General features: G+C 57.5%; 1 protein-coding gene across 1 annotated transcript in view; it reads right to left on the reverse strand.

The window, feature by feature from the left end:
- Positions 1 to 452: 452 nt before the first annotated feature.
- Positions 453 to 12,046, reverse strand: part of RHPN1 (rhophilin Rho GTPase binding protein 1) — a 16,661-nt gene continuing 5,067 nt past the window's right edge. Inside the window, exons 2-16 of the mRNA XM_021709280.1 lie at positions 7,462 to 7,577; positions 6,380 to 6,508; positions 6,099 to 6,174; positions 5,126 to 5,203; positions 4,616 to 4,740; positions 4,366 to 4,532; positions 3,925 to 4,118; positions 3,299 to 3,455; positions 3,106 to 3,219; positions 2,467 to 2,661; positions 1,880 to 1,956; positions 1,499 to 1,645; positions 1,263 to 1,409; positions 659 to 826; positions 453 to 548 (exon numbers count right to left, since the gene is read on the reverse strand). Coding sequence (XP_021564955.1) covers positions 453 to 548; positions 659 to 826; positions 1,263 to 1,409; positions 1,499 to 1,645; positions 1,880 to 1,956; positions 2,467 to 2,661; positions 3,106 to 3,219; positions 3,299 to 3,455; positions 3,925 to 4,118; positions 4,366 to 4,532; positions 4,616 to 4,740; positions 5,126 to 5,203; positions 6,099 to 6,174; positions 6,380 to 6,508; positions 7,462 to 7,577 — 1,986 coding nt within the window. The remainder of the gene's footprint in view (positions 549 to 658; positions 827 to 1,262; positions 1,410 to 1,498; positions 1,646 to 1,879; positions 1,957 to 2,466; positions 2,662 to 3,105; positions 3,220 to 3,298; positions 3,456 to 3,924; positions 4,119 to 4,365; positions 4,533 to 4,615; positions 4,741 to 5,125; positions 5,204 to 6,098; positions 6,175 to 6,379; positions 6,509 to 7,461; positions 7,578 to 12,046) is intronic.

The following is a 12,046-nucleotide window of genomic DNA, read 5'->3' on the forward strand; positions in this document are numbered from 1 at the left end:
GGGGGGGGGGGAAGGAGGGAGGTGGATAGGAGTGTGGAGTGGAGGGGGGATGCCCATAGGAGTTACTATGTACCAGGCAGAAGCTTGGCTTAGGGCAAGGCTGAGACTTGAAGGTTTGTGCCCAGGGCAGCAGCAGGGTGGACAGGGCGCTGGAGGTGTGTGGACAAGGGATGGCCCAGTAAGGGAGCTTGCTGGTTGGGAGAAGCATCACCCTAGCACTCCAGGACAGCTCTTACAGGTTCTCCAGAGAATCTACTAGGTCCATTCATCCATTTCCCACTGTCCCAAGGTGGGGTGGCCCCAGAAAGCTGTCTTCCTCCTGTGATGACCTGGTATGTGCCTAGAGGGAACCTGGACATTTCTTGTGTGTGGGTGAAGTGGCCATGGTCCCCAGCACTGGGCTCAGACCCACCTGCTCTGACCACCATTTTTAATGGGCAGGCAAGTGTCCCCTACGAAGACTTGGGCACTGGGTGGGGCAGGCACTGCCTGAAGGTCCTCCGGTGTGGGGGAGGGCAGTTACCCCATAGCTCCGAGCCAGCTGGAGCCTGTGATAGGTGAGCCAGGTGTGCAGGGAGTTGAGCCCTTATGACCACCCTGGGCTTTCAGAGGGTGAAGACAACACATCTGGCTCAGGGGTAGGCGTGACAGTCCCCACCAGGGCACAGGGTTGGGGACACCCTCCAGTCTTGCCCTGTTTGGGCTTTCGGCTCCAGCCAAGTAGGGGCCGTGGGCTGGCACGTGCAGATGATGGCGTCTTGCAGCCATATTCTCTCTGGCTCCTCAGAAGCCCCTTGGGGCCCAGAGGGGATGGCCGTCGGTCTCCCTGCAACCAGGACAGATACAGACTATAGTCAGCCACTGCTGGCCTGCCCCTGTCTGTGACCAGTCTGGAAGCAGGCAGTTGATATGTCAGGGACCTGTGTGGGGGCTCCTTTCAGGGAATCCACACAGCAGGGGTGCAATGTGTTTCACCCAACCCTGCATGGGCCATGCTGGGTAGATGAAACCTCTGGGATGGAGGCCTCAAGTCTCAGGACACAGAGGCTCACTGATGGGCGGGCTGGGGCTTCCTCGGGGACAGGGCGGCAGCCTCCATGGGGAGGCAGTAGCACAGGCGATCCCTGCCCAGAAGGACACCCTAGGGAGGGCCAATTACACACCAGTCTCCTTTACCAATGCCTCATGAATATCTGGGGAAGGCCCAGGGCTGGGGTGGGACAAGGAGTCTGGGGACTTCCCTCCCAAGGCCCCAGGCTCACCAAGCCAGGCAGCAGTGACACCACCTGCAGGTTCACGCCTGTGTCTCCTGCAGCCTTCAGCTCTGCAACCACCTCTGCATGCCTCCACCACTTGCATGGCTGTCCATTCACTGACACAATGTAGTCACCCTCTTTCAGGCCAGCCGCCTGTGAGGAGATGTGGACAGTGAGGCAGGCACAACACACCTCACTGGCAGTCCAGGGACTTGGCCTTAGGGGGCTGGTAGGGACCTTACCGCAGCCCGGCCCCCTGGAATGACAGCAGCGATGAGGACAGGTGAGTCTCCCCGCAGTGTGAAGCCGAAGCCACCCTCTCCTCGGGTCAGATGGACGGGCCCCACCAGCCGCCACCGGTTCTTGGCTGAGAACACGGACAAGGGCCCCTGGGGGGGTCAGAGGTCAGACGCCTGGCTGGGCCACAGTCCAAGGAGTCCCTGCCTGACCAGTGCCCCAAGCCCAACTTGCCTACCCTGGGACAGACACTGGTAAGGTATCATGGGGGTCTGGCAGGGCTGAACCACAACTGAGGGCCTGTTCAAGGGCCTAGCTTTGGTCAAAACCACAAGGTCCAAGCCTGCCCACGCTGGGAGGGAAGGCCTGGGCACAAGTATGCTCACCAACCGGTGGAAGATGTCAGCCACCTTCACCCGGGACAGGCTAGGCATCCTGGCCTCTGGTTTCTGCTGGGTCTTAGCTGAGAGGGCAGAAGGAGGAGGAGCAGAGCTAAGCTTGAGCCACTGGGTCACCCCCAGTCCCTGGGATCTGCCAGGGAAACTTGACTCAGCTAGAGTGCAGTGGGTGACCCCAAGGTGCAGCCTGTCTGTGCACACTGGCCCTGCCTCAGACCTTCAGGCCTGGCTGCCCCAAGCTCCCTGAATATATGCCCCCCACTCACCCCAGGTGGCTCCTAGAAGCCCTCCCTGAAGTCCCAGTTGTGCCTGTCCCAGGTCTGTGGGCTTCTCCCCAGAGTAGGAGTCAGGTGCCGGGAGTATAGTCCTGCCACAGGTGTCCTGTAGGGCCTGATAGCTCAGTGGGACCTTGAGAGCCCGGTCTCAAAAGCACAACTGCTATTTTTATTAATCATGGTGATTGCCTCTTTAAAGCAGCTGCAGGGTCTCAGCCTTTCTCCCTCCCTCTCTCTAGGTCGGAGACTCCACCTGGGCTGTGGACACACCCATCCCAGTGACAGGCCCAGGCAGCTCACGCTGGATGTCAGGAGCCTCAGCAGCCTCGAAGAAGTCGTCCTCACGGTCGAGCTCTGAGTACTTGGCCAGTGAGCGCCTCAGCGCCTGGTCCACCACGGCCTGCAGCAGATCCACCTTGCGCAGGACACGGCACACCGCATGTAGCCGCAGCGCCTCTTCCTGCCCTAAGATGGCACGCTTTAGGTGGGCCTTGCCTGCACACAGGGACACAGCACCATCACACGCCATGTGGGCCCAGCTGTCCTTCCAGGATGACCCCAGCTCCTCTCATCCCAGGGCACAGTAGGAGGAATGGGCAAGGTCAAGGTTGCTGGGGTCATCATAGCCACGGCCATTAGGGGAGTTTGGCCCTAGAGGGAGATGAGGAGCTGGCTGGTCCAAGAGGTCTCTGCCAATTGCAAATGGCAGGGCCAGGTACGAGCTGCTTCCCAGGTGTGCCCCACCAACCCAGAGGTTGCCCAGCACTCCTGGGGACCCTGTTCTCAGCCACCCCATCCCCAAGGCAAGGGACATCCAGGGACAAGTTGGCGGCCCCACCCACCAGCACAGGGATGTTAGGTGCTGAATGACATGTGTGACAGTGGGGGACACTGGTCCACTGACTATTTCCCAGTGCCCTCTGTTCTCAGACACCTTACCAAGCTTCCTACGCTCCTCCGGCTCCTGTGGCAGTGCGGGGCCTTGGGACTTGGGGGAGGTCTGGGGTTGGAGGAAGACCTGCTCGTGTGTGGGAAGCTCTCCCTCAGCCGCCACTGGGGATCAGAAAGGCTGTGAGCCAGGAGCTGCTGGGGCCTCTGCCAGCACCCAAAGGCAAGCGGGTGAGGCACTCACAGGAGCTGTCGCAGAGGGCCACAGCCGCATGGTAGTGGGCCAGGGAGCGGAAGTACTCAGCCTTGACATGCACCAGGGCAGTCCAGGACACGGGTACGTAGTCACAGACAGGCGGCTGGGCCATGGTCTGGTGCACAAGTCTGTACTCAGCTGCCACCTGCCAGTGGACAGTGGGCACACAGGGACCTCACTCTCCCAGAGGTGCCTGTGGGACTCAAGAGACAAAACCAGCCAGCCCTACCCAGCTGGCCTGTCCCCTGTCCTCTCCTTACCCTGGGCCCAGCCTCCACCTAACCGGGCCAACATCCCAGCAGCCTCCCACAACCCAAACTGAACCAAACGCAGGAAGCTCAGGTCCCCAATTCCTACTGATTCATGCTGTGCCCTGGAGGCAGGGTCTCAAGACCCCAGATTCCCGACTAGCCCATGGACCAGGACAAGGGTTGGCTCTGAGAACTGACAAACAAGAAAGGAGGCAACGGTATCTCACCTTTACTCTCCCTGCCTAGACCCGGGCTTTGACTCCAGCTCTGCCCCTGTTTTGATGCTCCCACCCTGTGCTCTGATGCAGACCCCTGCCCACTGCCAGGTTGTGGAAGGTCCCAGGCAGGGCTCCTTGAGCTCACCTGGGCAGCCTCCTGAGCCAGGCGCAGCTGGGCCAGGCAGTCATGGGGGGCCACAAGAGCAGGCAGTGAGAGCCCCTCAAAGACGCACTCTTGGGCCTGGGCCGTCATGAGTTGTTCCAGTGCAGAAAGTGACGCAGTACTCATGTCCGGGCTCGGAGCATGAGAGAAGTTCTCCCTCAGAAGGCTGAAAGCCCCTGTGGCGAGAGAGGCGCTGACACAGGCAGGGCCTCCTGCCACCCCAGCCAGCTCTGCCCCATGCAGCAACGAGGGTCGTGTCTGGCCAGAGCTGCCGCCAGGACCCTTTCAAAGGGTGTACCTGAAGGTTTAGCCCCTTACACTGGGGGGACATGTGCTAACCAGCCCCCAGTCCCTGACCCAGAGAAGAGGCTCTGCAACATCTGCACCCTGTCTGCTGCGTGAAGAGGTCTGGGCTGCCCTCACCAGCAGCCCTCTGGAAGGCCTCAACGGCACAGCTGGCACCCTCGGTGCAGGAGCGGTCCTGGCATGCCCCGATCTGTGTGTGGAGGGCACCGATGTTGAAAAGCACACTGCCCTTCTCGAAGGCCAGGGCACGCTGCTGGGCTGGGACCCCCGTGAGCGAGTCGTACCTGTGGGGTTGGGTCAGGCTGGGTGGAGCTCCTGCAGCCAAGCCTCCCCTCCCCAGTACACCCCCATCTGCCAACCCCCCTACCAGTGGAAGAAGAGCCCGAGGCTCCTGGCAGGAGCAAGAAAGCGTGCATCCAGGAAGCAGAGCTGATTGTAGTAGGTCATGAGCAGCTCCAGGCCTGCCTTGTTCCGGCTGGGGGTCCGCATGGCCTGTAGGGCAGGAGCCGCTGGGCCCCACCGCCCCAGCCCACCCCACTCCTGCACACTGCCCTGGGGAGCCCCTTGGGCATTGGCCTGTGGGAGACTGTGGGCCAAGGTGAGGAGCAACACTGAGGGTAAGGCCAGGCAGGGTCCTGGGAGGCGTTGTTCCCAAAGGCCAGCAGTGGGTAGACACAGAGCCACATGCACGCTGGGTGTGTTTGCACATACAGGGACCCCTGGGTACACCTATCTCCTCAAAGTCCTCCAGAGACTCGCTTCCCCAAGACATGTGAATGACTACACTGGGTTCAATCTTTCCATTCCTGATTTAAGTCTTGGTTTTCTCACGTGTCTCCTGGGGCTGCAGGAGGAGGGATGGGGGGAGCACACACACCTGCCGCAGGGCCTCCAGCTCCCTGATTTCTGCCTCATAGGAGGCGCCATCCTCTCCAAAGTGCACTGAGATCAGCTCCTGATGGAGGGAGCAGGTGTTGGCCTCTGCAGCAATCCTGTGCCCAGCTGCCTTCCCTGGGGTCTTCCAGCCCACTTTGAGGGAAGACCCATAGCAGAGGGAGGACCCACATTGCAGAGCAGGCTGGCTGCCACGTAGGGCTAGAGCCTGGGGGTTCCTCATCAGAAGCCCCAGAAAAGGGCTGCAGCCCAGGATATGGAGGGGCCTGGTGAGCATCAGGGCCAGGTGTTGACATGGGTCCTGCCCCTCTGGCCCTGGGGTTTCCCTTCTACCCCTACCCCCACTCCCACGATAGAAGTAGGGCTGGGAACCTCACTGGTGGCATTTTTATGCACATTCCCTTATTAATCCCTTCAGTAGCCCCAGGAAGGAGGTGCCATCTGCCACTTGGCAGACTTGTACACTGAGGCACAGTCAGTCGCTTTCCCATGGACCCTGCCAAGTAGTGCATGGTTCTGATCTGGGGTCTGAGTCCTCTCCAAGAGACTTGTGAGCCAGTGGTGGGCTCTGAATGGGTAAGCGGTGTCCATAAGACAGTAGAATCCTCAGTGAGAGAGCCCGGGACTCTGTGACTCCCTTAGGGCTTCTGGCAGGATGACCAGGCTCTGTTAAACCCATTTTAGGGCAGGGCATATATTCAAATCCACCCAGTCAGATCACCCTCCAGACTGGGGCATGGCCCTGCATTTAGCAGGAGGAGGGTTGACCAAAGACAGAACACTAGGTCCCTGGCCCTTCTAATAGGTCCTTGGGTATCACCAGGTCAGCCCTTCTTCTCTCTGGGCCTCAGGTTTCCTCATCTGTTCAAAGAGATAGCTGGACCAGGACGCCTCCCAGATCCCCTTGGGTCCCAGAACAGGGCTGTGTCCTTCAAAACTCACAGGCCAGTACTCACCTTCAGGGGTGTGGACCAGTCCAGATCCTTGGTCTCCTTCAGGCCCAGAGGGATCATTGGGACAGTGACACCTTCACTACAACCAGAAGCATTGACTCCAGACTGTAAGGTTGGACCCTGTTGCCCACAGCAGCTTAGAGTCCACCCTCAAGTTCCTGAAACACAGGATGCATCACCCTCCCTCATGGATGCCCACATGTGCATGTGTCCTGGATGGCATCCCTGCACATGTGCACAAGCATATGTGCCATCTTGGCTCCTGTCCTTGCATACACGTGTACCTTCTGTGCTGGCATGTGTCCACACTACTGCTGAGCTCCTCTAACTCCTCCTTCAGCAGCTGCAGGTTGGAGTTGACGTAGCTCAGTTCCAGGGCAACTGTCTCTTTGACCTGGTTGTTGCTAGTGGCTCTGGGGGAGGCCAAGAGAGGTCGGAAGCCAGCGCTGCGGCAGAACCGATGGTCCTGTGCCTACCACAGCCCTTTTGCCCACTGACCTGCCAGAGGTCTAAGCCCACTCCCCCAAGGGATGTCACTGATGGAACCAGCCAGTTGCCCATGGGTGGGGCGGGAGCACCAGCAGGAACTGAGGGGCCACAAGGTGACCTCTCCTTACAGTTCATCATCCTCAACTGCCTTAGCATAAGCATATCCTGACTCAAGCCTGGGGCACCTCCCTCAGAAGCAGAGCTTCCCTTGGGATTCATATCACCCTTCAAAGCATTCAAACATAACTTTCCCTGGATAGCAAGAGAGCCTGACCCCTTTCTCTGCCTGCATCGGGGGCCTGGCAGAGGGATCTGGGAGCCCCCAAGAAAGTTCAGGCTGGGGGTGGAGAGGCAGAGAGTGCTAAGAAGATAAGTCTTCCCACCCTATTCTGGAGCTCAAAGTTGTAGCTGGCACAGGTGGGAGCATCTCCCTGGACTTAGGCCTTCACACACTGGTGCTCACAGTTTATATGCTCTAAGGAAGAGGCTGCCCCTGGATCTGGAAGACTCTTTTCCAGGTCTCCAACCTTGAGACATCCAGTCACCTGACACAGCTTAGCTTTAACTATGCCTCTTCCAAGAAGCTCCCACTGGACACCACATGCACTGTCAGAGGCTCTCAGGCCCTGCACACCCCGGGGGCCATCAGTTCCCTGGCACCTCTGGCTCAGCACAGAGAGGCCCACAGAGGTGGGTCTATGAATATTATGGCTGAGCAGTAAAGCATACTGTGTGGCCACCAAGACCCACCTACTCATACATCTGTTTCCCCAGCTGGGCCACAGAGCAGACACCTGCCTGGGTCACTGCCCTGCCCCATCACCATCCTCTGGGGGTGGACCCTGCTCCCTGAGGCCAGCCGGCCACAAGTGCTCACCTGTAGAGGTTCTCAGCACCTGTTCGCATCTGTAGCTCCTTGTCAATCTGCTGGTGGATCCGGGCCCTGCGGCTCTGTAGCCGGCCACGCTGTGTCTGTGTAAGGGAGTCACAGCCCTGCAGGGAAGGCAAAGGTGATCATGATCTGACCCCTGGAGCCTCCATAAGCTGTGCCTCTGTTATCCAGCTCAGAGCTCAGCATGGAAAGGAGTGGTCACCATGGGCTCACAGGGAGGGTTTGAGCAGGTCTGACCATGAACATAGGGGCCCGGCCAGAGCAGCTGATGCCAGGAAGGGGGGCAGTCAGGTTAGGATTTGGTGGGTGGGGGATGCTGCTGGGATAGGGACTGATTTGTGATGGGGCTGGCACTTGCCAAGTTCACCAGGTGCTCAGGGTCTCACCTGGTGGCCTGGACATGTACAGGATCTGGGAGCCTCAGCAGGAGGAGACCACTACTCCATACCTTCTTCTGCACTTCCAAATTTCATTTCATAGCTCCCCACAATCCCCATTTCATCATCAGGTTTAGGCGTGGGAGGGGGTGACCTAGCCCAGCTCCTGCTGAGGTGCCAAAGGACAGGGGTCATGGGGACTGGTTTTCAGGGCAGCCATCCTGGTTCCTCATAACGTTCTCTCCACACCTGACAGCTTCAGGTACAGGGTGCTGTTGTTTGGTTTTGGAAATGGTTCTCAAAGTGAATACATACCTGTGCACTCCCCATTCACACAAAGAAGTGGCCTTGACCCTGAGCTTTACACCCACAGACTCAGACGACCCTTATGGTCAGGCCCAGCACCACCACAGTGAAAAATGATACCTCCACCACCCCACTCCTGGGAAAACCCAGGAAAATATATGTAAGCTCTTTATGGAGAATATGGAAAGGCCCGAGATGTGAATGTGTGGAGAGAGGAACCATGTTCATGGATGAAAAGACCCAGCATCATGCAGACATTGGTCCGCCCATGAATCTGTAACTTCATGCAGTGGTGGCTTTTCATGGTTGTAAGATTCAACTTTGGATACAAAAATATCCTGGGAAAGAAGAGGCCCTATCTCTTCCTTCTATCCTAAAAGGAAATGTTCCCAGGAGCCCACAGGAGACCTTGTCTGGCTGATTGGCAGAATTAGGTCACATGTCAGTAGGGGCCAGGATGGCCACGCCTAACTCAGAGTTGAAAGGATCCACCCTGATCTGGAAGTGGGGTGGTGGAGGTATCATTGTCCCTGAACAGTGGACCCTGAACAGAATTGGGGGTTATCATTATCATAGCATGGAAGGGGTGGGTGTTGGAGAGGTGAACCTTGCTGGGGATACAGCCACATGGTCTACAAAGAACCTTGTTGAGGATGTTCCTGGCAGCATCCTGGTGTGTGAAGAGGCAGAAACTCCTAGATAACCACAGAGGAGAGCTGTAGAGTGAGCCCTGGTTAGAGGGAAGGATATGTGAGAATCACATGGACAAGACCCCAGCATAACATGAGGGTGAGGGGCAGGCTGAGGCATGAAACCAGATGGCCATGAAGTAAAACTTAAGACCCTACTGTTTTGTATACTATTTAAGAAGACACAGGAGCCATGGAAGTCTAGAACTGGGACCTCTTGGGCACACCCCACATTTTCACTGGCCTCTCTGCATTTTCATTACTCTTTATTCCTATTGTACAGGAATGATGTGAACTTGTATACAGCAGGTCTGCTGTCCCACTCCCACAGAGCTCACAGCATGGGGATGACTATTATGGGTTTAATTGTGTTCCCCCAAAAGATATGTTCAGATCATAACCCCAGTACCTATGAATGATTTTATTTGGAATTAGGGTCTTTGCAAAATAGATCTTTACCCTAACCACATTGACAAGTGTCCTTAAAGAAGAGGGACATTAGGCTATGCACGGTGGTTCATACCTATAATCCCAGCACTTTGGGAGGCTGAGGTGAGAGGATTGCCTGAACCTACAGGTTTGAGACCAGCCTGGGCAACTTGGTGAGATCTCATCTCTACAACAAATAAAAAAGTTAGCTGGGCATGGTGCATGCCTGTAGTCCCAGCTACTTGGAAGGCTGAGGTGGAAGGATCACCTGAGCCCAGCAGTTCCAGGCTGCAGTGGCCATGAGCATACTACTGCACTCCAGCCTAGGTTACAGGTGAGATTCCAACTCAGAAAAAAAAAGAAGGGAGACATTTGGACACAGCCACACAGAGGAGACCATGTGAACATGGAGGCAGAAACTGAGTGATACCGTCAAAAGCCAAGGAAGCCCTGACCCATCAGAAGTTGGAAGAGGCAGGAAGGAGTCTCCCCTAGAGCTTTCAGAGGGGCTGTGGTCCTGCCCTGATGGACTTCACAGGGGAGTGTGGCCCTGCCTTGATGGCTTCCAGAACTGTTAGAAACAAGTGTGTGTGATTTGCTGTAGCAGCACAAGGACACTCACACCATCCCCCTGGATACTCCCACTGGCAGCCTCCTGCAAAGTGCTGGGCTAGGGACGCCTGAGGGGACTGAGGGGGACACAGGTGCTGAAAGGACAAAGCGCAGAGGCAGAAGACAGGGCTGGGAAGAGGGTAGGCCCTGCCCCAGCAAATGCCACGATGCCAGGTTTGTATCTGCAAGGCCTCACCCTGCTCTAGTTTTCCATCCCTGCCTCCTCCAGGATTGCTGCAGGGGCTTCCTGTGGCTGAGCCAGCTCAGGCTGGAGAAGTGGTGGAGAACCCACAAATGGGAGTGAGGTGGAGGCACCTCTCACCTGAGGACCTCCCCCTACCTGAGGCCCACCTACCCTACCTCCCACCCTGACCTTCCACACTGGTGCTACTGTCTCAATGACCTCTGTCCACACCTGGGAGACCTCCATGGAATGCCCAGGCCAGGCATGCTTCCCAGTGTCTTGGGTGGCCCTGCAGCAGCCCCACTCCAAAGTGAGGAATCTGAGGCTCAACAGGGGTCCCAGCCTTGGCCAAAGCCACCAGAGAGTTGGGGTCTAGCCTATGGGAGCTCAGAGCCCAGGCTTGGTCCCACTGAGCCCCACTCACCTGGCCTAGGAATCCCAACTTTGGGTTCTGGCCTTGTCCTGCAGATCCTGCCTGGGCCTTGGAGATGCAACTTCCCTTGTTGGGACCCTGCCAGGCAGAAGTGGTGGCCTTGGGTGGGGCTGAGGTGAGATGGGGGTGGGCATTCTGCTCTTCCCTGTGTACCCAGAGCCATCTCAACCTGTTTCTCCCACAAGGAGAGGCAAGTTATAGGGTCTAGGGATGGAGTGAGGGCACTCCATTGGTCTCTACTGTGAGCCAGGCATAGGCTGCAGGGCCACAAGAAAGGAGACCCTATCCATAAGAAAGGAAGTACAGATGACACACACCAAAGCTGGAGGTAACCCCCCAGACCTCAGCACTGGAGGATGAGGAGGGGGGCAGGGCTGGGGATTGGGCCCCGCTTCCCTGCCCCCACTGTGGCCTGCTGACAAAAGCTCGCCTTTCACTGTCCTCAGCCCTCTACCAGAGCCTGGGCCTCCCTCCTGATGGCCAGCCTCATTCTCTCATTGACCCAGCTCTTCCTTCAGAACACCCTCTCAGAACCTCCTTCACATTTCTCTTCAAAGGCACAGACCCCCAAAGACTCAGTTCCCTAGCCTCGCTCCTCCTCCACCCCACCCAAGTCAGTCAAAAGAACCACCCAATCAGCCTCCCTGAAGCTGTAGAATTGCCCACACTCTCCACTCTCCTTGGTATGGCATCAGCACCCTCACAACCCTTCTTCCTCCCACAAGCTCACCCTCTTCCATATGGCCTACCCTTCAAAGTAGGATATGAGTCTCTGCCAGGAAGCCTCCCTTCTCTCTGGGGTCTCTCCAGTTCATCCGTGCTGGGCACAAAACCCACTTTGGGTGCTGGACTGCCTTTCCAACGAGCCTACTCCCAAGGCCCAGGGCAAGCTCCTCCAACAGGAGGCCCCAGATCCCTCTGCTGTCTGCTGCAGTTCAGGGACCTGGCCAGGCCTGGCTCCAGGGCTCTGCCCACAAAGGCCTGCAACACCTGGTGGTTATACAGTGGGGGCCTGCACTGCTGGGGCAATGTGTGCACAGCACTGTCGGGTGGATGGCGGGATGCTGAGTCCAGTGTCCCTCTGCCAGCCCTGGTGGTAGTCAGGTACCTTATGGGCAATATGAGGGTAGTAGTTATTACCGACATTCTCTGTTTGCAGCCGTGGGCCCAGAACTGGGGGCTTCCTAGTGGCATTACCGAGGAGCAGGGATTCAGGGGCAAGGCTGCTGGCCAGGGCCTGGCCAGTGTCTGAGTGGCCTGTGCTGCTCCTTGTACATACTGTGTTTTCCCGTGGGTGCCAACATCAGCACTGCATGTATAAAACCCTTCTCAGCAAGAGGATTGCCTGAGCTCAGGGGTTCTAGACCAGCCTGGGCAATTTGGTGACATACCTGACAGTGGACAGCTGGGCTCCAGATTCCCTTTGGGCAAGCACTCAGACCACAGACCCAGGGGTGCCTGCACAGCTTGGCTCAGCTCATAAGCAGCAGGCCAGGCCTCCCAAATCTGAGCTGAAGTCTCCTTACTGAACATGGGTCTA

This window comes from Carlito syrichta, unplaced genomic scaffold, assembly GCF_000164805.1.
Source record: "Carlito syrichta isolate Samal-C Ts95f unplaced genomic scaffold, Tarsius_syrichta-2.0.1 Scaffold170277, whole genome shotgun sequence".
Lineage (NCBI taxonomy): Eukaryota > Metazoa > Chordata > Mammalia > Primates > Tarsiidae > Carlito > Carlito syrichta.